Source organism: Mesocricetus auratus, unplaced genomic scaffold (assembly GCF_017639785.1).
Source record: "Mesocricetus auratus isolate SY011 unplaced genomic scaffold, BCM_Maur_2.0 Super-Scaffold_100024, whole genome shotgun sequence".
Taxonomy (NCBI): Eukaryota; Metazoa; Chordata; class Mammalia; order Rodentia; family Cricetidae; genus Mesocricetus; species Mesocricetus auratus.
This window is the reverse complement of record NW_024429205.1, coordinates 3061022-3085670: the sequence shown is the minus strand read 5'-3', so window position 1 is coordinate 3085670 and position 24649 is coordinate 3061022. Positions and strand designations below refer to the sequence as shown.

The window sequence follows — 24649 nt, the reverse complement described above, 5'->3', positions numbered from 1 at the left end:
TGGGTGGCTTGCCCTGAAATTCCCCTCTCTCTCTCTTATTTTTCCTTTCTTTTGGAGCCTAGATTTCTTTTCTTATTCTCTCTGCCTGCCAGCCCTACCTATCCTTTTCCTTGCCTAGCTATTGACCATTCAGCTCTTTATTAGACCAATCAGGCGTGCCTTAGGCAGGAAAGGTGAAACAAAGCAACACATCCGTACATAATTAAACACACATATCCTTACATCATTAAACAAATGCAACGTAAACAAAAGGAACACACATTTTTCACAGTTAAAGTAATATTCTGCGGCATAAACAAATGTAACACATCTTTGCCTAGTTAAAATAATATTCTACAACAGTTCATCTTTTGGGAAGTGTTTCAATTCTTTTACATTAAAAATGACAAGTCATGAGACTGGGGAGATGGCTTGGTAGGTGAAGCACTTACTGTGCAATTGTGAGGCTATGAGCTTGAACCCCCAGAACCCACAAAAAAACTGGGTGCAAGCAGCACCCACCTCTGTAATCTGAGCACTCCTGCAGGGATATGGGAGGCAGAGATGAGAAAATCCCCCAGAAGCCCTAAAGCCAACCTGGTTTACACAGAGCCTCAGAAACCTGCCCTCAAACAAGGTGGAAGGTGAGAACACTGAAGGCTGTCACCTAACCTCTGCACATATACCATCATACGTGCCGTGGCATGCGCGTGTCCACGCTGATGCATACAAATATGCACACACAGAGACCATTTTTTAACGATGGGTTGTACGACTGAGTCAATTTAATGTGCTTTGTAACATGCCCTCAGGGAGGCTAGGAAAGAAGCATGGGTACGATGTTCAGTCCAACTGTGCCGTCACTGTCATCACCGCCAAGTAGCTGAAGCCTCCCTTTCCCCAAGAGCAGGTACGTGCATGCTGAGGGACACATGCACACACACACATGAACACACACACACTGCCAACAATGTTCTTGGAGGGTGTTCATCCTCCAGAACTTCTATTATGCCCTTTAAAAAAAAAGGCTAGCAAATGAGACCCAGTTGCTCCTGGGTTGGTAACGAGCACCTCCTGCCAGGCTGGAATGATGGCCATTGTGAAAGGAATAAAGTGGGTGGTAAGACAATGATGAACCAGAGAAAAGCAAGACTAGAGGGATTCAACCTAGGTTTAATCAGAGGCGTGTTCACCACGGTTACCCAGCCCTTTCCCTCCATGATGCAATCACATGCTTGATTAGTGATCCCAGCAGCTTCTGTGCCAGCCTGAGGGAGGGGAGCCAGGTCTTCAGACAGAAGTGGAGGGTGCAGGAAGCAAGCAGGCACGCTGGAGGGAATGACAGTGTGCCCGTTCCTATCTAAAGCATCAGCCTGGCACCAAGCCTGGAAACCCCCACTGTTCCCTGTAAGCCAAGACACTGTCTCTGAAACAGCCCTAACAAAAACTCAGGAGTCATTAGCCCTGGAAATCCAGCACAGAGATGCCTGGGGGCAGGAAGAGTGTATCCTGCAGAGATGGAGAAGGGGTATAAAAAGAGGTTCCCCCAAAGAGACACCCTTCTTACACAACAGGAGGGAATACAAATTAGAACAGACATAACAAAATAGGAATCGGGAAATGGGAAAGCCAGTAAAGCCAGATGACAATTAATGAAAAGTTTAATAAAGTCGATAAACCTGTAGTCAAAGTGTTCTAATTCATCTTATTAGTTAGTATCAAATACTTACTTCCTTCAACTTTCTCATCTTTGAAGGTTTTCTGGGAACTATATGAATATAGCTGAAAAAAAAAAAGAGGAGAGTAGTTTTAAAAAAAAAGGCAATATTCACACTGAACCATGGAGCCTCTGCCAAGAGGAACCAGTGTCAGCAATGAAACAGGCAACCCCACAAGTCAAAAATGAACCCACATCAGAATGTGGCAGCAGCGTGTCATGGGACACCTCCAGCTGCACTAGCTGGCCTTACCCTGTGGAACTCTCTCCAGTGACGTGATGAGGTAGATCTCTATGAGTCTGAAGCCAGTCTGGTCTACAGAGTGAGTTCCAGGGTCACACAGAGCAACCAACCCTCTCAAAAAAATAAAATAAAATAAAAACAAGTTCACGCTCCAATCTTTAAAACTCGTGTGGACCAGGCAAAGCTCGGCCTGTGGATATTCAGCCTGGGATTCTGCCACTCACTGGCCCCTTCCACCCGCCTGTCCTTCAACCTTGCTAACCCCTTCATGCTCTCCATTTTTCCAAGCTCGTATTGCTAGTCAGCTCTAAGATCCTGGTTTGTATGTTCTCTCACAAACAGTAATCTCCCAGAGGAGACAACAGTCTACCATTACATTTTTCAAAACTGCAAAAATAATTCAGAAAATTAAGGCACAAAAGTCTCACGGTGCTGTGTGTTGTTCAGTGTTGCACTCCCAAGAACATGGAAACAGGCCAGGAGAGTAGGACCCAGCAAACAGGGTGGTTACAGGGGGTACATGAAACCTGCAACAGGCTTAATTCTCCTGGGGCTGGCGGTCACTGAGCAACCCCCTTGGTGTTTCCAGAAGGAGAGGAAGATGTAAAGTGACTCTGGGTGCAGGCATGTTGAAGGAGGGTATTTATTTAATCCGTTTGGTGCAGTGAGGTGGACACTCACCACCTGATTACTGATGAGAGCGTGAACTCTGAGAATTGATTTTTTGCCCAAAGTTGCTATTCAGTCCCACTCAGAGGGAGTCCTTGCTCCCTGGCCGGACCTTACCTGTCTGCCCCACCATGCATCATGGCCTGCCACTCACTCTCCCGACTCCCAGGCCCTGATACGTACGACGAGGCAGAACCAGGAAGGCTTGAACGTAAATGGCACATTCACCACTGTATTCTGGCAAGCGGCTCTGTGAAAACCTTTCAAGCCACAGGCCCCTGGTCATCATTGGGGGAAACCCCAGGGCTGCCAGCGTCCCTTACAACTGTTTGCTAGTGGCACAATTAGAATCTTATTATCTGGTGAATATTAACTGCTCAGCGGCTCAGCAGGTGCAGACGGTAAGGCCCGTGCACCTTACTGATGTCAGGGCAGAAGTGTTTCATGGTTTTATTCGGCAGACTGGAGCCCGATTTCACATGCCATTAACCTAAAAGATGAAGAAAATGAAGCCTAAATGCTTCTCTGTGTTGAATTCACCCACAAATACCGTGCATCTATTTCATAGCAATAAAAGTGCCTGGATAATGCTAACTAATCTGTACCCCTTTCCGCCCCCACCCTGCCCCGGATTCTCTGAAGCCCAGGTTCTGTGTGTTTGCTGTTGCTCCCAAAGACAGTGGGTTCCTGCTGCCCCATGCCCTGGATGAGGCTCTGGGTGAGATGTGATGTGTGCAGAAGACTGAGTAGGGTGTGCTGCTGTAGAAGCCTGGGTGGGAAGAGATCCGAGGTCTGCACTTACTCCAGTTTCTTGAAGCGCTCGCGTCCCGCAGCCACATACTTGCCACCAGTCTGCAAGGCGTCCAGCTCCAGCACCGGGTGACCGCGCGTGGGCGTGTAGAGCCTCCGCACACCGAAGGGCACGTCCACCTGCTCGGTCAGCTGCTCCAGCAGAGACTCGAAGTTGGCCACGCGGCGCCGCGAGAACACGAACTTGCGGCCCACGTAGAATTGGTCCCCGTTGCGGTACACCAAGATGGTCTTGGCCGGCGTGGTGTCCACCAGCGCATAGGGCCCGCGCGTGCCCATGGCCACTGCTCGCTCACGTCGGGACGCGCCCAACCGTGCACGGGGACACCCAGCACACTCGCTGAGAACCCACGGGCTCCCTCGAGCTGCGGGCCACAGGCGGGACTGGGCTGCGGGGCCAGTGGGTTGTGAACCTGCTGCACACGCTGACGTCCTGTGGCGATTATGACTGGGCCAGCAGGAGAGGGGCGACAGAGAGACAGGCAAGACAGAGGCGACTGTCCAGGGACATGCAGGATGCAGAGAGGGTTCAGAAGACAGACAGCTGAGGACCGAGAAACAGATTGGGAGCTGCAGGAAGTTCAGAGAGGTAATTAGCATGGAACAGAGAACACACCCAAGTGTAGACACAGATCTGGGAGGGGTGTGACACACAGAAACTGGGCTGGGAGGGTGCAGGAAGAGCTCAGATCGAAAAGAGGAAAAGCCTAGTGAGGTGGTGCAAGCCTCCAATTCCAGTGCTTGGGAGGCAGAGGCAGGAAGGTCTATAGCAAGGGTTCCAGGCTAGCTAAAACTACACAGTAAAACACTGGAGGGAGTGAGGGGAACAGATGGGGGGGAGAGGGGGAGGGGAATGAAGAGGAGAGAGCGAGAGAGAAAGAAAGTGGGAGGAGAGAGAAAAAGAGAGAGAGAGAGAGAGAGAGAGAGAGAGAGAGAGAGAGAGAGAGAGAGAGAGAGAGAGAGAGAGAGAGAGAGAGAGAGAGATCCACAAGTGAAGTGATGGGGGCTCAGGGAAGAGGGGAACTGGAAAAGGTGGCTCTGGGCCAGGAGTACCCGTCCTGACCTCCGAGCATGCCACTGCCCTGCACTCAAAGCCACTTGACCACTGACCCTGGGGGTTGCTGGGAGCATGTCACCTTCTGACCATCTTGTTTCTTACCTTCATCCTACATTTGTGTAGGACTCCAGGCTCAGCACCACACTATGTGAGGGACTGGCTGTCATCAGCACTAGTACCCAGCCCTCCGAATGTGTGGCATCTCAGGGTACACGGCAGATGGAGTAGGGAGGGTGGGGGGCTTTGGTAAAGTCATCTCTATTCAGGCCCATTATCTCATGAATAAATGATTCTAGAAACACTCCCCCAAAGACTTTAATGTGCCTAAACAAGCTCTCAGAGCCACCGGGTATGTATTACCTGTTGAATCTACATACAAGAGGTGAAGAAAGTTATTACTTTTAACTATCACCATTTTGTAGTGTTTTTTTTTTCCAAAAAGTGTGTTTTCAGGAGGCTACCTACCCACCATCCATAGCCATGGCCAATTTTTTTTAAGACACCCTCTTGGGAGAGGATTTTTTTAAATATTTTATTTATTATGTATACAGCCTTCTGCCTGCATGCCAGCAGAGGGCACCAGATCTCATTCAAGGTGGTTGTGAGCCACCATGTGGTTGCCGGGAATTGAACTCAGGACCTCTGGAAGAACAGTCAGTGTTCTTAACCACTGAGCCATCTCTCCAGCCCCACCATGGCCAATTTTTAAGCTACCGAATGGATGGGCAACAGGAGACAAAGACCAGTTTGTGGGGTGATCACTTTATTGGACCACCAGGTGTTCGGAACACTGAAAGATGGTGGGTGACTACTACCATAGATGAGCTGTTTAAAGATTTGCCTTGAAGCCTGCTTTCAGAGAGAACCTCATCATGGGCTTCTCCCGGAGGGGCCGCAGCAAACACATGGAACTGGGGAAGCCCCTGAGCCGAAGGCGGCTTATACCCCCATCAGGGGCGATGGTAAGCCTGGCATGCGTGATGACATCCTGGAGCTCCACGGTCAGGCTTTCCAACAAGTGATTTTGGTTGGGATATAACTGGAAAAAAGGCAGATGCAAGGTCCTTGTAGGAGGATATAACTCCTCTAGTAAAGTCAGTCCAGCTTGGCCTTTATGGGACTTTAAGAAATGCTTTTCAGAGCCGGGTGTTGGTGGCGCATGCCTTTAATCCCAGCACTCGGGAGGCAGAGGCAGGTGGATCTCTGTGAGTTCGAGGCCAGCCTGGTCTACAGAGTGAGTCCCAGGACAGCCTCCAAAGCAACACAGAGAAACCCTGTCTCGAAAAAAGCAAACAAACAAACAAAAAACATTTTTCAGGAATTATTTGATCTAACAGAAATCTGCTTAATGGGAAAAGGATACCTATGTGACAATGGTATGCATGTTCCAGTGTCATGGTATGTCTTAGGAAGTAGATGAACTAATCAAATGAAAGAGGAGGTAACCCGGTGTCTTCAGGGTTCTACAGAACCTCACCACACCCATGGTGACCACTTCCCTGGTCCAACACACTCTAGTGTGTATCAGGGTGTCCATCCTGCAGATGGGCACAGCATGACAACTTTAAGTGTGCTGGGCACCCTTCAGATAAGTAAATGTACTACAGGAACACTTGCCTGTGTATGCATTCTTAGCACACAATGGGTTTTTGTTTTGTTTTAACAAAATTTTTGATTGTTAGGCATGCAAAAGTCACAGAGTCCATCCTCCCCTGTGAAAACATAGGTGTGGCTTTTTACAGTACATCCATTTTACTGTTAAACTGAACGAAGACTTCTAGGAAAGTTCATTCGAAGAGCTAAAAGCCTAGCTGCTTGGGAGGCAGGGGTAGAAGGATTATAAGTTCAAGGCTGACCTGCAAAACTCACCAAGACTCTGCCTCTAGAAGTATAAAAAGAGACTAGGGGTGGAACTCAGTGGTTGGGAGATGTGTAGGGGGTGGAGTTCAATAGAGGGAGAGGTGTAGGGGTGAAGCTCGGGTAGGGAGAAGGGTGGGGGTGGAGCTAAGTGATGGAGAGATATATAGGGATGGAAAATAGTAGGAAGGAGATGTTGCAGGGGTGGAGCACAATAGTAAGGAGATGTGTAGGGGTGGAGCTCAGTAGTAGGGAGATGTGTAGGGGTGAAGATCAGTGGTGGGGAGATGCAGAGGATATACCAGGTCCCCAGTTCCTCCAGAGACTGAGGGTAAGTCCTCAAACTGCACCCCACGAACCTTGGTGACCGGAAGCAATGGCTTCCACTTATGAGCAGGAAGAGCCCACTTGTGCCTGACCATGTCTTCCTCTTCCTGCGTGGTGAGGACACACCCATCCACTTTGCAGCTGTCAGGAGAATTGCCTGTGGGAGCAGACAGAAACTTGAGAACTGTTTCCTTCAGCATAGCTCAGTTTCTAGGATACAGACAATTTAATCACATCAAAGCCCAGAATACTTGCCTAGTGTGTACGAGGCCCTAGGTTTGATTCCCAGAACCACAAAACAACAACAAAAATCAAGAGGAAGCCAGAGTTCTTTCTAAGCAAAAAAGTATAGTACAGAAGAAAGGAAAGATGGAGCTGGACTTGTGGAGTACGGGAGTGTGCGGTTCCTAGGGACGAGAAACAGCCGTGTATTCGTTGGACACAGTCACACCTTGAAAGTTGAATGTACTTAGTAAGCATCACAGACTGCAAAACTAAATTGCTTGCTTATTGCCTGTTGCCTTTGGCTAAACTCTCTCGTGCAAACAAATAGGTTATCCTGCACCAGTCATGAAGAGAAGCGTGAACTAAAGATGCTATTGAAGTTCAAGCATACACAAAAGAGCTGGCAGGTCACCTGCCCCTCGGGATAAGCTTGTCAGTCTCAGTGATCATTGAAGACAGCAGTACAATCTCCAATGTGGTCTTTCCATGTGACTCCCATGCACTTGCATACACACACACACACATACACACACACACACACACACACACACACACACACACACACACGCACCACCTGCTAAATAAACAGCAGCCTACTAAAAGGGAGCAAAAAATATAAACATTTGAAAACACTTTATAGCCACTAAGGAACCTGACCCTCATTGTGTTATTGAGCCTTCATAGAATCAATATGAAAAATCATGATTTGGAAGTCATTCAAAAAACAAAAAACCCAACCATCCAAAACATGAACCTAAACTACCACCATCAGTTAAAGACAGTTAAACAATCGTGAGATGCCCAACCTAACACTTTGCTCACCCAACAGATACTTCTGTAACCTCTTTGGTTTTCTTAATACAGTGGGCAACATATGTATTTCATAAGAAAGCAAGTATAAACTAACCCAGCTGCTGTCCCAGTTCTTTTTACTACTGGGCCCCCTCTCTGCTTTTCTCAAGAGCTCTTGCACCTTCCAAGAGGAGCCTGCCTACCGGCCACCTGGAATCCCATGTGGGTCACAGGCCTGTCTCTTTACGTCACTGGGTCACAGTCTTGAGAGTCAAGATAAGCTCTGTCTTAGAGTTGTAACCTTCCTCTTTTCATAGCTTTCAACAAGATGACCTTCAGAGCCACCCAGCCAAATAGGACTTCTCTAAGGACAGTGGATGACAGAAATAGAGTGACCGTCCTCAAAGCTGCAGGGCTGAGTGGGAAGACCAAAACCTCGTCCGGCTCCCACAGAACCTGTTACCATACAGTGCACACGCCAGCCATTAGGTTCTGTCTGACTTGAGGTTTACCTGTAAAGTACTTCGTATCGATTTCGATTTGAGTGATGACTCCAGGATGTGCCAATCGGAACACTGCCCATTCACAACCCGGGACCTGGAGAAGGCCATCCTCATTGCTCTGGAATTCAAAATCAACAATACACCGTAAGCCAACTTAGAGACAAGGAAGCCAACCTAAAACCAGCAGGAGGAGTTGACATCTCATACTGTGCTTTCGACAAACCAACAAAGTGTGGTGGCATGGTACACATCTGTCATCTCAGCACTCCGGGAGAGATAAGCCAGAGGTTCAGGAGTTCAGGACCAACCTGGCCACCTGAGACTCAGTCAAACACACACATACACACACTACAATTTCTACATTAGTAATAAGTTCATGAAGAGTGCTGTCGACACAGCGATGCTGGTCTACTTCCGCCTGCAGGTCCTCTAAACTCTTTGACCTTCCAAAGAAAGTACTTTCCTAGTTGCCATCTGTTCTAATGGTGATTGGCCTCCAGACCTTGCATCTCCAGAAGTCTTTTTATATTTGGAAGGACTGGATGGCAGGAAGTCAGATCCCAGAGAGAGGGCCAGCTGGAAGTTTCCAATAGGATTTGCAAAACAAACAGGGGTTTTGTTTTGGTTTGGTCGAGGTATAATTAAACTTTTGAATTGGCTCTTACATCCTCTATGGGTCACAGATCCACCGTAGAGAATATGGACCTTAAAAATTATTAAACCAGTGCTTTCTCTCTCTCTCTCTCTTTTTTTTTTTTTGTTTTTGTTTTACGAGACAGGGTTTCTCCGTATTGTTTTGGAGGCTGTTGGTCCAGCCTGGCCTCGAACTCACAGAGATCTGCCTGCCTCTGCTTCCCGAGTGCTGGGATTAAAGGCGTGCGCCACCACCACCCAGCCAGTGCTTTCTCTTTTTGCATCATTATCATGTACAGACACTTGCTACCAGGCCTGAGTTCAGTCCCGCAGTCCACATGGTACAGGGAGGAAGCCAATGTTGAGAATTAATCTATCAATCATTAATTAAAAAGAGAAGATAAACTTTAGATTCGTTTCTCTCTTTAGTAAATAAATGGAATATTCAAAAAAATTGACTAGAGCAGCCAGTAAGACATGTTTAATCTTCTGGTAAATGTTAGTGTAATACTGCACCAGGGAGAATAGTGGAAATACAGTAGGAAATTTGAAAAATGTAGAATAACAAAAACTTAGACCATAGATTATAGGGATTTGTTGTTTTGGGTTTGTTTTGCTTTGGGGTGTTCTGTCTGCTGGTGTTTTGAAACCCGTGGTCTTATGTAGCTCATGATGGCCTAGAACTCCCTATGGCTTCCCTAGTTCTATAATATTATCAGCAGTGCAGGGGAAGAAGACAGGGTTTTGTGAGCTGACAATCCCAAGTCACCACCCACCATCTCAGGAAGTCAAGGCAGGAACTCTGTCAGCTAATCAAGAGCAAAGAGAAACAAATGCAGCCATGCTGCCTGCTTGTTTAGTGTTCTGTCTAGCCTTCTCTACTCTTATAGGACCCAGGGACCCAAACCAGGGAATGGTGCTACCCACATCATCTGTGTCTTCCTATATCAATTAAGACAACCCCCCCCCACAGACATGCCCACTGGCCAGTCTAGTCCAGATAATTCCGAAGATTCTCTTCCACTGACTCTAGGTTGTATGACGTTGACAGTTAAAACTAATGCTGAAGGAAACCAAGAATGGCTTTGAACTCCTGATTCTCCTACCTCTACCTCCCCAGTGCTGGGGTTACAGGCATACAAATCACACCCAGCTCAAGAGGATCCCCAGCGAAGTGCACTTTTCCTTGATGTAATATGAAAGCCGTATTTCTCAAATGCTTTCTAGAAAAGCTCAAAACTATGGTTGCTCCGCATCTTACTTCTAACACAGGGGGTCTGTCCAGTCTCCTTGCAGTTTCCCAGCCATCTGCCATGGACTTAGGCTTGCCAACACCTATAGGAAATGGTTGGGGTTAATGGAGTAACCTTTGGTTTCATTTGAATGTGGATATGGATTTGCTGTCCTTAAATTTCACACATAATCCCAAGTATCACTACATGAATAATTTCAATGGAGTTGATATTTCAGTGAATTCATAGCCATGGGACTAAATGATTTTTTTTCTTTATAACAGCTACTTAGGCCAAAATTAAGAAGGACCATGACTCTTGTTGACCCACTCCATATCACAAAGGCTTCCAGTTGACCCCAGTCTCTGAGAGAGTTCCCACCCCCACCCTGAGCTTCACTTTGGCCATGCCCAACTTGGGATGCCACCGCACAGACTTCGACATGAAGGCTGGTTCCTGGGATGCCCTCTCACCTATCATATTATTTGGATGTCCAAAGTGTGCATTACTAAACCCTACACAGACTCCCCCGAAAGCAATGGCCACCAGGTCCACAGGTTCCTTGGAGTCTGATGAAGTCCAGTCCTTCTGTCCTGTTCCGTACACTCGGAGGCGTGCGACACCACCATCTGAGAAGGGAAGGTACCTGTATTAGCTGGGAGAAACTGGTTTCTGGAGTACCATGTTCCCCAGGCCTGCTAGCCTTTGGCCACCTCCTTTCCTACTTGGCTTACAACACAGTAAGCCCACTGCCCAGGCCCCTGCAGTGGACACTTGTTGGGTCCCAGCCCCCACGGATCTCTGTGCATTGCTTGTCAGCTGATAGCCACAGGTGCATCCTGCTCTCTGGTCCTGGCTTACAACCCCAGCCTTGTCTGTGAGTCTGCATATAAGGCTGCTCCCCCCTTGCAATAAATAGAAACAGAGAGGGGGGGAGAGAATTAATGTTTGGTGTCAAAAACAAGCGTTGCAGACTCCAGAACTGACTTGCACTTTCAAAAACCGTATCCCTGGGGGATCTGCCTAAGACCAAACTAGACTCCCCTAATATAGGTGACAATGGTGTGACTGGGACAATATATGAGGCCACTGGCAATGGGTCCAAGATCTAACTCTAATGCACAAACTGACTTAGTGGAGTCCATTCTATATGGAGAGATATCATGCCCAGCCTAGACACAGGGGTGTGGGGGTGGAGAGGTGCCTTGGTCCTGCCTCAACTAGATGATGGAACAGACTTAGTAGACTTCCTAGAGGAGGCCTTACCCTCTCCATGGAGCAGATGGGAGTAGGGGGAGTAGGGAAGTGGGAGGGAAGGAGGGAGGGGGAGCTAGGATTGAAATGTAAAAAATAAATTAATAAAAAAATGTAAAAAAAAACTGTATCCCAGATAGAATCACTACAGAACAGTAGCAAATCAGCAAAGAGGAAGGAGAAATCTCACAGGCAGTGTCTACCCCTCAAACAGGGCAGAAAACAGTGGTCAACTAAGAAAGTATTCACGTACCCTCTGGATCCAACCCAGCAAGGCAGGGCTCACCCGGTAAAATGTCTGAGACATTCTTTCAGCTCTTAAACTTCATCTAAATTGGATTCAATATATGAAGTTGCTATTTTGACATGCTAAAAATAGAAATTTCCTGGGGCTGGCAAAATAGCTCAGTGGGTGAAGGTGATTGCTGCCAAGCATAAGGGAGGACCCAACCACCTGATGGAGAGACCAGGCTGGCCTCGAACTCACAGAGAGCTGCCTGCCTCTGTCTCCCGAGTGCTGGGATTAAAAGCATATGCCACCACCTCCTGACTAAAATGATACACTTTCATTAACTACCCATTGGTGAATAGACTATCAGTGTCTTGCTGCACAAGAAAAATCACAATCCTATACCAAGCTCAAATTACCAGGAAAAGATGGCTTACTTTGTGTTTCATAAACATGATGATGTAAGAGGAAAAGCCCGCACACCTGTCAAGGTCCTTGTCATACTCACCTGGGAAGATGTTGAGTCTTATGTGAGTCCATCTCTGCTGGGAATTGACAAAAAAATAGTTGTGGCTGGAGTCAGGGTCCCCTGGCTTAAGCTCTGACATGGGAACCAGGTAATCCCAGGAGTCTGATTTTAGCTAATAATAAATACAGAAACATCAGCAATGGTTCTTGAGAACAATACACTCCTATCCTATACAAGAATTACGGGGGGGGGAAGGTAGGGGGTGGGAGAGGATTATGATAGTTGCTGAATGACATAATAAACATAATAAACTCCACGTTAGGGATCTTTTTCCCCACACTGACAACAATTAGGGAAGGGTGACGGGAGCTTGTAAATGGACAAGCTTTCAAATGCCTTCTTCTTGATTCTTAGAAGAAGTCAGAGTGGTGATAGCCAGGGCTTCGAGGCTGAGGGGATGGTGGGCTGAGCACCCTCCTCGGGAAACTTGCTCATTCTCTGCTCCCTGTCTGCCACAAATGAATTGCTAGACAAACTTAACACAATGGGAAGGTGCCAAACACAGCCCTATTTGTTTATCTTACTAATTCAACCAAAAATTACTTCCTCGGGGCGGGGAGAGGTGGCTCAGAGGTTACGAGCACTGGCTGCTCTTCCAGAGGTCCTGAGTTCAATTCCCAGCAACCACATGGTGGCTCACAACCATCTACAATTCAATCTGGTGCCCTCTTCTGGCAGGACACTGTATATGTAATAAATAAATAAATAAATAAATAAATAAATAAATAAATAAATAAATAAATCTTTTTTTAGTTACTTCCTCAAATCGCTACAGAGGTAAATGTGGAGGGTTTCCTGGTGGGGCGGCAGCAGTGTGCAGTACAGGCAGTGCCCACGGGCCCTTCAAGGCCATTCTCCCACACAGAACCACTGAGGAAAACTGTGTAGGTACAAAAGGCACAGGATGCCTGCTGGCACATCCCAGGCAACCGTCTCATACAGCGAGACCTGCAACAGTCTCTCTACACAGAACCAGCGTCCTACCTCACTAATGACTCCAAACTCCTCAGGCGTCGCTGCAGCTCCTGTCTTGACTCCTCTTGGTGGGATGTCTGGCACTTTTTCTGAAATCAAAACAGCCACACAGGCTCAAGATCGAGAAACGAAGAGAACAAACTCTCTTCAGAACGTATGTGGCAATTCTCATCTGCCTAACGGCCCTAAAGGCACCCTTGCTGTAGTCACAGAATCACTGGCTAGAGTCCAGCATGCCAACCGGAATTCTTCATTGTGCAATTTGCTAATGCTTACTTCAGAGGACAGTAGAATACATCCCTACCACATTTGCTCAGCATTTCAAGTGAGGCTAAATCCCATAGCTCCATCACTTTTTTGAGTTCAGACTATGACACGGTTAGGTACAGAAGCTCTGCCTTCCTCCAGCATCTGCCTCAGACTCATCGGAGGCAACAGCATCCACAGTCAAAGCAGTTCTCACCTGAGTCCCATCGCTCAGACCATCATCAACTTCCCAGGAGGCTAGCCACCTAAGGACAGCAGGGCCTGCTCACCTATGCACACCACACTTTTCAGGACCCACGTGACACAGCTTATTCTTCCTAAAAATGTGTGTGCACTCATGTGACCAGGTATTAACTGATTCAGTTGCCAATGACAGATTGTGCAAATAAATTACAAAACCCACATACACCACAATATCCAGTGTTCCCAGAGGTCGACGGGGACCCTGCCTAAAAACGCCAGAGCTGCTGCACTGTGGAAACCCTTCCGTAGCTGGAAGTATGCTGGAGCTACTAGTCGGCGGTTATCTTGCTCCACCCATCTGATCCCACATCCCACTGTTCCCACCTTCCCTAGAAACCAGCTCAGCAAATGCCCCACACACAGAGAGAACACAAGGATACACCTCTGCAGACCTGAGCTCTGTGGGGATGATGACCACTATATTGGGCCAACCAACAGCGAACATTGAAACTTCGGGGCAGCCCATAACCCTAGTTCTTAGGCTCCATGGCAGCCCAGCTACTTGCTTCTTGTGGAAAGATTAGCATCAAATTGAATCAGAGGAGCCTCCCATCCACATTCCTCTCTGGAGATGGTGACTCCTACGTACCTTCATTCAAGTTTGCTGCCTGAATTGACATTCGAGGAGCATAGCTCCCTGAGAAGTAAGAAATGTCCACGTCGATACCACGGATAATGCCCTGTATCCCCAGCTGGATGACACACCAGTCATGACCTGTACAAAAGGACCGTAAGAACACCCGTGATGTTCCATGGAGGAGTACAAGAGCACCTTGTGAGGTCCCATGAGGGGTGAGGAGAACTCATGCGGGGTGCCATGGGAGATGAAGAGAATACCCTTGAGGTCCCACAAGGGAATTACAGTAGCTATGAGGCCCCATCTTCCACCACAGAAGCACATGTTCAGAGATCCTCCTGCCTCTGCCTCCCGAGTGCTGGGATTAAAGGTGTGCACCACTAATGCCCGGCCGAGAGATCACATCTCTAACAACATGCCCACAGCAGAGAGAGTGAAATGGAAATAGCTTCAAACCTCCAAGACCATCTCTAGTGACATATTCCCCTAGCAAGGTCCCACCTCCTAAAGTGAAAAGAAAAGAAAAGACTGCTCCTGTTACTCAATGCCTCCTACTGTCATGCCTCCCCCCCACCACCACAATGGACTCTCACCCTCTGAAACTGGAAGCCCAAATAAACTCTTTGGTCTACAAGTTGCCTTGGTCATATTATTTTATAACAGCAATTTAAAAAGAAAAACAACGAATACACTAAGCTCTCTTACCCACTGAGCCTCATCCCCAGCCCCAGCCAGCCACACCCTCTTAACTTCACAGTGTAGGAAGAACAGTCACCCCCTCCTTACCTGGAATCCGTTTCCGCCTGGTCTCCCAACCATCCATCCATTTCCCAAACTCGGTGTATTCGTGTTCCTTAAAGCTCGGACTGTGGCTCTAATAAGAGGGACAGGAGACCATTAACATTCATGAAGAGCCTGTCGGGCTATGTTGCGGAGAGACAAAGACGCACGGGAGAGGTCTGTCCCACCTTCATGCTCGGCCCTGCCACCCACACCAAGAAGTGCCTCCATGTTTTTGTACCATCTGAGAGTAGAACTCTTGCCTGTGAGCCTCAGCCCATAGAATGAACCCCCATCAGCAACAGAGGAGATCACACATGGGTCTATGAATGCTGCCTCTCTGCTGTGTCTAGGTGGGCACTGAGCAAAACAGAAGAACTCGGTCACACTTCCAAAGCGGGTCACCAGGTCAGGTCATAGGAGAGCCCACTGGAAGCTTGGGGTCAGGATAGACACTGGTGGTCTTGTGCTATAGGTGCTGTGGCACCACTTGTCAGAAAGCAAGGACTCCTGGTGGTGACGATGCCAGCTCAGGTTCTTAAAATGAACCACTGGAAAATCTGCTGCATCCCTGAGAACCAGGATGACAGCAGAGCCTCAGTGGAGTACAGTAACATTGAAATAATTCATGAGCAACCCTAGGACAACCTCTCTCAGAACATTCCATAACTCCCAGCCTAAGGCCCGTAGGGTAGGCTCATCCCCATACCTCAAATTCCTTCACTGGTGAAAGACAAAGGATATTAATGTTTTTTCCCAACAAAGACCATCCTGAGCAGCTGGGTGTTGGTGGTGCATGCCTTTAATCCCAGCACTGAGGCAGAGACAGGCGGATCTCTGTGATTTGAAATTTGAGGCCAGCCTGGTCTACAGAATGAGTTCCAGCACAGGCTCCAAAGCAATACAGAGAAACCCTGTCTCAAAAAAAAAAAAAAAGAAAGAAAAGATCATCCTGGGCACTGGGACCTGCCAGGCTGCATAAGAAGTGTCCAGGTTTGCATAGAGATGTATAGATGCCGGCAACGTTTTTACTTTATTACAGATTGGGCATCTCTGATGTAATCATCTAAAACATCCCAAAGTCCTCACACTCCAGGGTGATAAGAGGAAAAAGCACTATGTAGAAAGAGTGACAATTGCATATTTGAAAAAAGACCCTAGTCTGTTCACAGGGTTCCCTTGCAGTCCAGAGCCTATGAAGGATGCATAGTTAAATGTGACACACCCAAATGTTCATAGACAGGGAAATGGGACAGTGACAGCCACTCAGCAGTGAAGAGGAGAGCCTGGGTCTGCAAGGACCATGGGGGACGCTCAGGCATTGAAACGAGTACTAGATCCAGAATGTCAGGTACTTAGAAAATACAAAGCCTGCCATATTTTTTTTCTTGTTTCAAGACAGGGTTTCTTTGTATTGTTTTGGAGGCTGTCCTGGAACTCACTCTGTAGACCAGGCTGGCCTCGGACTCACAGAGATCTGCCTGCCTCTGCCTCCCAAGTGCTGGGATTAAAGGCGTGCGCCACCACCACCCGGCTGCCATATTCTTATAGATACAATTGCTTTACAGTATAAGATACACCAGACTTTTCTGCTACGGACTGAATGTTCATGTTCCTAGATTCCCGTGTTGAAGCCCCCAACCATGGTGTAAGAATGTGGGGACTTGGGAGTGATTTGGTCACAAGGGCAGTACATGTTACAGTTTGAATGTTAAATTCTCCCAAAGGCCCAGGTATTAAAAAAAGCTTAAGCCTCAGTTTTGGTGATCTCCAGGTTCAGTGAGATCAAAAGATAAGTGGGGAATAATTAAAGAAGACACAGACATCTATTCTTAGTCTTCACACACCTAAATGAGACTGACTGACCAACAAGACCCAAGGTCCCTCCTGTCTCTACTTTCCCAGTGCTGGGATTATAGGGCACTCACCTCCCTCTGCACCCGGTTTCTTTATATATTCTGAGAATCCAAACTCAGGTCCCTTATGTTTACACAGCAAGCACCTTATCCTCTGGGCCAGTTCCCAAGCTCTATCTGTCCACAGTTTAATTTTTATTTCTATTATTAATGGTGTGTGTGTAGAGAGAGAGAGAGAGAGAGAGAGAGAGATGAGAGAGAGAGAGAGAAAGGGTATGAATGTGTTGTGTGTGTGATGTATATGTTAATGTGTGTGTGTGTGTGAGAGAGAGAGAGAGAGAGAGAGATGAGAGAGAGAGAAATGTGTTATGTGTGGGTGTGTGAATGTGTGTGAATGTATGGAAATGTGTGTGTGAATGTGTGTGTAAATGTGTTATGTGTATGAATGTGTATGTGAATGTGTTGTGTGTGTGATGTATGTGTGAATGTGTGTGTGTGTGTGTGAATGTGGTAGAAGCGTTCCATGGCATGTGTGTGAAGTCAGCAAATAGCTTTCAAGAGTTTGTTCTCTGTTTCTACTGTGGGTTACAGGGATTAAACTACACATGCTGAGTCATCATCTCCCTGGCCCCACTGACCCACTTGTTAATCAAGAATACCCTACCTATTGTAATTAGGTGGATATTCCCAAAAACTCAATATGCATCATATATTTTCTTCCACGCCTAGGATATGGGATCCACATTAGTCATGGGTCATACTCAGTGACCTCATTTTCCCCCTTGGCAACCCAAACCTCGCTTCCTCTCCTGGCTCCACCTGACCCTCCCCTTCCTCTCCTGGCTCCACCTGACCCTCCCCTTCCTCTCCTGGCTCCACCTGACCCTCCCCTTCCTCTCCTGGCTCCACCTGACCCTCCCCCTTCCTCTCCTGGCTCCACCTGACCCTCCCCTTCCTCTCCTGGCTCCACCTGACCCTCCCCTTCCTCTCCTGGCTCCACCTGACCCTCCCCTTCCTCTTCTGGCTCCACCTGACCCTCCCCCTTCCTCTCCTGCCTCCACCTGACCCTCCCCTTCCTCCCCTGCCTCCACCAGGCTCTAGATGGTCCCTGGGAGCTGGTACTGATTTGGGTGCCTTTCCGGTGGTCTGATCCTTCATGGCCAGTACACAACATACAGCTTCGGTCCCAAACGTGTGTGCATGGCTGCAGAGCTCCAGCTAAGTCAATCATTCACCATACAGGATGCCTGTAGCCATACCTTTATGAGGTTTTCTGCAGGACCGAAAAAGTCATCCGTCGCAAACAAAACCTGGACAAAGAGAGGAAAGGAATAGACCTACCACCCAGCTATATCACCCTCAGACATCTACCAAATGATGCTCCATCCCACCACAAGGACACTTGCTCAACTGTGTTCATAGCAGCTTTATTTTTTTAAGATTTATTCATTATGTATGCAGTGTTCTGCCTACATACCAGAGGATGGCACCATGCCTCATTATAGGTGGCTGTGAGCCACCATGTGGTTGCTGGGAATTGAACTCAGGACCTCTGGAAGAGCAACCAGTACTCTTAACCTCCGAGTCATCTCTCCAGCCGCAAAAGCTTTATTCATAATAGTCAGAACCTGGAAACAACCTAGATGTCCCTCAACCAAACAATAGGTAGAGAAAATATGGTATATTTACAAACTGGAGTATTACTCAGCTGTAATGGAACTAGAAAAAAAAATCATCTCCTGAGTGTGATAACCCAGACTGAGAAAGAAAAGCATGTTATGGCTGGGCGGTGGTGGTGCACGCCTTTAATCCCAGCACTTGGGAGGCAGAGGCAGGCAGATCTCTGTAAGTTCGAGGCTGGACTGGACCGATAGCCTCCAAAACAATACAGAGAAACCCTGTCTCGTAAAAAACAAAAAAAAAAACAAAAAACAAAAAAAAAGAAAAGCATGTTATGTACTCACTCATGGGTGGATATTAGATGTAAAATAAATGATAACTATGCTACAATTCACAGACCCAGAGAGACTAGGTGACAAGGAGGGTTCTTGTGGGGGAGACCTAGGTCTCCTTGGGAAGGGGAAATAGAGATTTCCTGAGTGGACTGATGGTGGGTGGGGATGGAACATGAGTGACCATGCTGGGGAGAGCTTACCTTTCCTCCCACACACTCAGAGGCCATGTCAATCAGCTGGGTGAAGTCCAGAAATCTGGTCAGTTTTCCTTCCTTTGGAGTATCGGCCATGCTTCCTAGAGGTGAGAAAGGCGGGCCCAGTCAGAAAGGAGCTACATGAGCAAGGAGGCCTCTGACACCAGGCCTGAAGGCCCTCAGAGGTGAGGCAGAGAAGGAATGGACTGTTAGTCACCTTGGTGAGACCTAAGCAACCCAAACAGAAGTGAGAGATAAGAATGAGCCGCCACTGAGACAGATCACAGTCACAGCCACACAAGGCCAGGCTGTGCCTTAAGTGCTGTCACAGTCGCTGTGCTGTTGCTGTGAAGAGACACTATTTCCAGTGTACCTCTGGTAAAAGAAAACATTTAGTTGGGACTTGCTTACAGTTCCGGAGGTTTAGCCCTTTATCATCATGATGGAGAGCAGGGCAGCGTGCGGGCAGACTCGGTGCTGGAGAAGTAGCTGGGAGTTCTACATCTGGATCCACAGGCAGCAGGAAGAAAAAGACACTGGGCCTGGCTTTCCCTTCCAGCCAAAGGGGCGTGGCCACCAGTAAAGGGTCTCTGGCTAGATACCGCTACAGGCTTGGGCTTTTGAAACCTCAAAGTCCACTCCCAGTGACATGCTTCCTCCAGCAAGGCCACACCTCCTAAGCTTTCTCAAACAGTGCCACTCTTTGGTGACTAAGCATTCAAATCTATGAGCCTGGGCTGGAGAGATGGCTCCAAGGTTAAGAGCACTGACTTCTCTTCCAGAGGACCTGAGTTCAATTCCCACCAACCACATGGTGGCTCACAGCCATCCATAATGAGATCTGGTGCCCTCTTCTGGCCTGTGGACATACATGCAGGCAGAACACTGTATACATAATAAATAAATAAATAAATCTTCAAATCTATGAGCCTAGGGGGACATTCTTATTCACACCACCACAATTACCTAAAAGGGAAACATCAACTTTAAAAAGAACAACTTGCTTTTCGTTGTCTTTGGGTGCGTGCTAACAATACCCCTGGGGTGAGCAACCAGGCAGCAGGTACAGCATGAGGCGTGTCCACTGGGTGAGCCCTCCGCAGGCAGGCAGAGGCCAGGCATAGTCAGACACCAGGCCACACAGACGTGATGTGGGACTCGTGTCACCAGGCAAACAAGGAGCCTAACTCCTTTCTTATTTTGAGGTTGAGAAAGCAGAAAAATGAAAAAATAAAATGGAGAGAGGGCCCAGAGGGGCCCAGGGCCTCCCTAGCCCTAAACCAAGTGATTCCACTTCTCCTCGTGAGAATAGAGAACACCACATAAAAATCAACAGGTTAGTAACTTTATACCATGCTGGTCACACTAGAACACATGAGAGAAACACCTTAAGATCAGGTTTGAGCTGGAGAGATGGCTCAGAGGTTAAGAGCACTGGCTGCTCTCGCAGAGGTCCTGAGTTCAATTCCCAGCAACCACATGGTGGCTCACGACCATCTGTAATGAGATTTGGTGCCCTCTTCTGGTGTGCAAGCATTCATGTAGGCAGAGCACTGTATACATAATAAATAAATCTTTAAAAAAAAGAAAAAAGAAAAAAGATCGGGTTTGACTGCAGGCCAAGGCACAGAAGATGTGACAGAGGCTTATGTCATGCTGGCTCAAGATGCACAGAGCATCAGGTGGCGAGTAGCACACCCCCACGGGACCCTCCCCCAGTGTCATTCTTCCTCCAGGTAGACTCCGCATCCCAAAGTCTCCAGAGCCCCACACAAAGGGACTCCACAGCTGGGGACCAAGTGATCAAAGCATGAAGCTACGGGGACATTTCAGCTGCAAACCACGTCTAAGAGCTTGGCCTGAGTCAGTCACTGAAGTGCATCAAACGGGTGAGAAGTCGACTCTCCCTTAAAGTCACAAAAATGTGATTAATATTAAGTCACGGTTTCCAGCGAGACACGCATATTTAAGAAATAGGCACTCGTAGCATCTACACTGGGAAGCTAGAAATATGACTCTGTGAGTAAAGTCCTTGCTGTGCAAAAGCATGAGGACCTGAGTTCAATCCCGGGAACCCAAATTGAAGATAAATAAATAAATAAATAAATAAATAAATAAATAAATGTTGGGCATGTGACACAAACTTATCCCAGCACTGGAAAGGCAGGAAGAGGTGGATGCCTGGAGCTCACTGAGTAGCCAGCCCAGTAGAATCTGCAAGCTCCAGACCAATGAGAGGTAGTCTCAATAATAATAATAATAATATGGATGGCGCCTGAAGATTGACGCCCAAGGTTGGCATGCACCCAGCAGTCAAGAGACTGAGGTAGAAGGATAGCTTCACGCTCAAGCCCAGTTTGGGCAGCATAATTTGCTTAAAGCCAACCTAGGCTATAACACGAGACCCTAAAGACAAGCAACAGTCACCAAAAGTCTTGAGAAACCACATAGAATTATGAGTCAGCACAACACAGCCCCACACTCTATAGCAGATACACCCTTTCCAGTCCTGGTCCCCAGGACAGGCAACACACAGCTCAGTTCAGCACACCTTGTTATTCCAGCTGGGTGGGCACACTTTTTGGATGCAAGTCTCCGTGTGTGTACACTGCGTGTGTACATGTGTGCGTGTGTCTACATGAATGCATGTGCATGTGTATTTACATGTACAAATGTGCATGCACACATAAGTGTATGTGCTTGTGTACACACAGAGAGAAATACCTCAAATGCCACCACAGAAATTCTCAGGGCTATTGTGGAAATGTGTTTTAAATGGGCAGAAACAAATTAAACTGGGAAAGAAACTTCCTCGGTCCTCAGCCTCGCCACAATTTGTCATCTGATCACTTACTCCAGCCTATAAGCTTTGCTAGAGATTGAAAGCTATAAACAGACCCTTACGGTCACTTTGGGAAATACTTCAGCTCTCCATCATTCTCCTTGCAAAGCTCCACTTGCAGGGGAAATCCTGCTTCTACTCATGCATGTTTAAAACGTGTCACACGGACAGAAAGCAAAGCAGAGAGGGATCTGGCATGGGGACACGTGTCCGGTGTGCACAAAGCCTGGATTCAGCTCCAGTACCACATAAACCAAGCATCCACTTGCAATCCAAGCAGAGGTGGATCAGAAGCTAGAGTTATCCTCTACTACATAGTACCTTTAAGGCCAGCCTGGGCTACACAGAATGTTATGCCAAAAAAAAAAAAAAAAAAAGTAGAAGAGGAAAAAAAAAACAAGCCCCTGTAAAAATTTGCCAGTGGTTTCCCTCTGGAGGGAAGTTTCAAAAGAATGTTCAAGTCCAGAAGCAATTTGCCAGGCAGAATAGCTCCTGTTGATGGCCAGCTGGGGGTCAGGACTTCAGTCCCTCCACCCAAATCCTCCTGATGAACACAGCTCCCTGGACTTTATGATAAGCAGAGAGGAGTAACGGCTGAACCTGCCTGGACTGGCTTAAATTCAGACATGGATTGTCCAGGGGGCCTGGCCTGCCTGGATGGCTGCATGAATATAACCCTGGAACAGATGGGAGAGTTTGTGAATGGGCAGCTGAAGAATAAGTACAGGTATGAGTTGTTCTAGGAAACAAGCGACTTTTATGTACATAGAAGAAAATGGTGTGTATATATATATATATATTTTGTTTGTTTGTTTTTTTGAGACAGGGTTTCTCTGTATTGTTTCGGAGGCTATCGGTCCAGCCCGGCCTCGAACTCACAGAGATCCGCCTGCCTCTGCCTCCCGAGTGCTGGGATTAAAGGCGTGCGCCACCACCGCCCGGCCGTGTGTATATTTTTATGAATGAATTTCTTCCCTTTCTTGTTGTTCTCTTATAATATTGGACTGATTTCATAGTGGTTGGTTTAGTCGTCAACTGACATTCAAATAATACATAGAAAAAAAAAAAAAAAGACAGTCCCTGTAGGCTAGGTAAATGTAGTTTGGGAGGCTGGCTCTAATCCCGAGCACATCAGATAAAAAATAATAAAAGTCCAGTTGGTGGCAGCGCGTGCCTTTAGTCCCAGGACTCAAAGGTAGGTGGATCTCTGTGAGTTTGAGGCCTGCCTGGTCTACAGAGTTAGTTCCAGGACAGCCAGGGCTACACAGAGAGACCCTGTCTTGGGGGGGTGGGGAGGGGACTTTCACATTTATTTCATTTTCTTTTACCTCTGTCTGTACAGCACGCTAAAAGGAAAAAAGTGGGGGGACAGAATTGAAAAAAAAGACGTTGGGGACTTATGACAAATGTCTTGAAAGCTAGCACTCACTCCGATTTCCCAAACAAAAAGACATGCAGGTCTCCAGGTCACTGGGAGCAACACCGAACCTTGTCAACTCCCTCAGTCAAAAGCCATATCCTCCATGTTAGCCTTAGAAGCCCTTCTGTGCCTGGGCCCCAGAGAAAGAGCCCTAGCTTCCTTTTCAGGGGAGCACAGTCCCACCCGCTGAGGGCTCAGCTAATCCAAAGCACTCCCTGAGACCCTGATGTAGACAAGAAACAGAGCCAGTAATAGCCTGAGGACAGGGTCTTGGGGGAGCTGTTGCGTTAGACCCCCAAGACCCAACTCTTCCCACCATCCAGGCCTATATCAGTCCCAAGGCTGCTGTGTACTCTGAAGTGTTCTAGAGATGCCCCGTAATTCCCTTATATACCACTGCCTGATTGCTGTCCTGCTGGCTTGCTGTCCTCTGAATGACAGTTCCGACGGACTCTCTCTCTCCCCTGAAAGTAGTCTGTAAGACGCTGCACATCTTAACAAGCTCGCTTAGCGTTATCAGACTTTCTGATCTCCTGGTGCTCTCTCTCTTGGGACCTGTCACTGAAGAAAGATCTGCTGAGCCCAGTGCACTCACGGTTCCACAGGGAGTTAGTTACAAGTTGTAACAGTTGCCAGAGTCGGGGGAGTTATATTCAAACCATAGCATTCCTCTGGCTTCCCTACAAGTTCAGCCTTGAGATGGTGGTGGTGGTGGTGGTGGTGGTGGTGGTGGTGGTGGTGGTGGTGGTGGTGGTGGTGGTGGTGGTGGTGGTGGTGGTGGTGGTGGTGGTGGTGGTGGTGGTGGTTTTGAGACAGAGTCCCACTGTGTAGCCTTGGCTGGCCCAGAACTCACAGAGATTCACCTGCCTCTGCCTCCTGAGGGCTGTAATGCACTATCACGTCTGACCCGCGTTTAGATGTTTTAAAGTTGTCTTAGCTCCAGTAGAACAAAGACCAGGACTAGAATATGAAGTCCCACTCAGCACCTCTCAGCTGGGGCCTGGGACTGTATACTGATAATAGCCCCAAGGCCACATCCCTATTTGCCCCCAAGCAAGGGTCTGGCAAATTCTTGGAGACTTAGCTTCATCCTTCTCCCACCTGATTCCCTTGGCAACACCAATGTCAGAGATAACAAAAGATTCAGCGTAATAAACAGCTCTCCAATCTCACCCAAGAGTCCAGATCCCAGTGTTCAGGATTGGGTTTCACGCTCCCCACAATCCAGTGCCTTGAACTGTTTAGCACCAGCAAGGAAAGAATTTCATAGAGGCCAGAGAGAACCTTCTGGATGGCGAGCCTGTGTGATGTCACAAGGGCTATGGGAAATAGAGCTGTGGGAGCAGCCTGTAGCTGGTGAGACCGAGGGATGATGGCTGGAGCCGGTCTGTTCCCTTCCGCATGTGTAATCCTAACCCACCCAGCTCCCCGCCTTGAACCTGCGTTGCAACTCTTCAAGGCATCTGTTTATTAATTCAGCAAA

General features: G+C 47.7%; 2 protein-coding genes across 8 annotated transcripts in view; both read right to left on the bottom strand.

The window, feature by feature from the left end:
- The window catches only part of Dcdc2c (doublecortin domain containing 2C), an 84802-nt gene extending 80806 nt beyond the window's left edge, over nt 1–3996 (bottom strand). For 2 of the 6 annotated variants that reach the window (XM_040730980.1, XM_040730982.1), the window contains exons 1-2: nt 3412–3995; nt 1710–1761 (exon numbers count right to left, since the gene is read on the bottom strand). In XM_040730980.1, the coding sequence (XP_040586914.1) occupies nt 1710–1761; nt 3412–3698 (339 nt within the window). In that variant the 5' untranslated portion in view covers nt 3699–3995. Of the gene's footprint in view, nt 1–1709; nt 1762–3411 lie in introns of all 6 variants that reach the window. The other 4 variants (XM_040730983.1, XM_021234039.2, XM_040730981.1 and 1 more) reach the window with 3 other exon arrangements.
- A 1230-nt stretch (nt 3997–5226) lies between these two features.
- Allc (allantoicase) lies at nt 5227–24446 on the bottom strand. 2 transcript variants are annotated; one of them, XM_040730909.1, is made up of 12 exons: nt 24340–24446; nt 18911–19005; nt 18015–18065; nt 14906–14993; nt 14132–14257; nt 13042–13121; nt 12037–12169; nt 10519–10674; nt 10075–10148; nt 8190–8298; nt 6693–6817; nt 5227–5515 (listed from the first exon to the last, which is right to left on the bottom strand). In XM_040730909.1, exons 2-12 carry the CDS (start codon nt 18998–19000, stop codon nt 5306–5308), a joined length of 1242 nt encoding a protein of 413 aa, XP_040586843.1. In that variant the 5' UTR covers nt 19001–19005; nt 24340–24446; the 3' UTR covers nt 5227–5305. The 2 variants fall into 2 exon arrangements, with proteins under 2 accessions (XP_040586843.1, XP_040586844.1); XM_040730910.1 differs by having other exon boundaries at nt 12037–12070.
- Between the last annotated feature and the right edge of the window lie 203 nt (nt 24447–24649).

What these genes read in the sequence shown, in the direction of transcription:
- Allc (XM_040730909.1), bottom strand. Translation starts at nt 19,000, where the DNA reads ATGGCCGATACTCCAAAGGAAGGAAAACTGACCAGATTTCTGGACTTC. An exon ending in AAGACTCAACATCTTCCCAG is followed by an intron (nt 10,675 to 12,036) that starts GTGAGTATGACA and finishes TTCCCTTCTCAG; the next exon opens with ATGGTGGTGTCGCACGCCTC. An exon ending in ACAGACCCCCTGTGTTAGAA is followed by an intron (nt 8,299 to 10,074) that starts GTAAGATGCGGA and finishes TTTGAATTCCAG; the next exon opens with AGCAATGAGGATGGCCTTCT.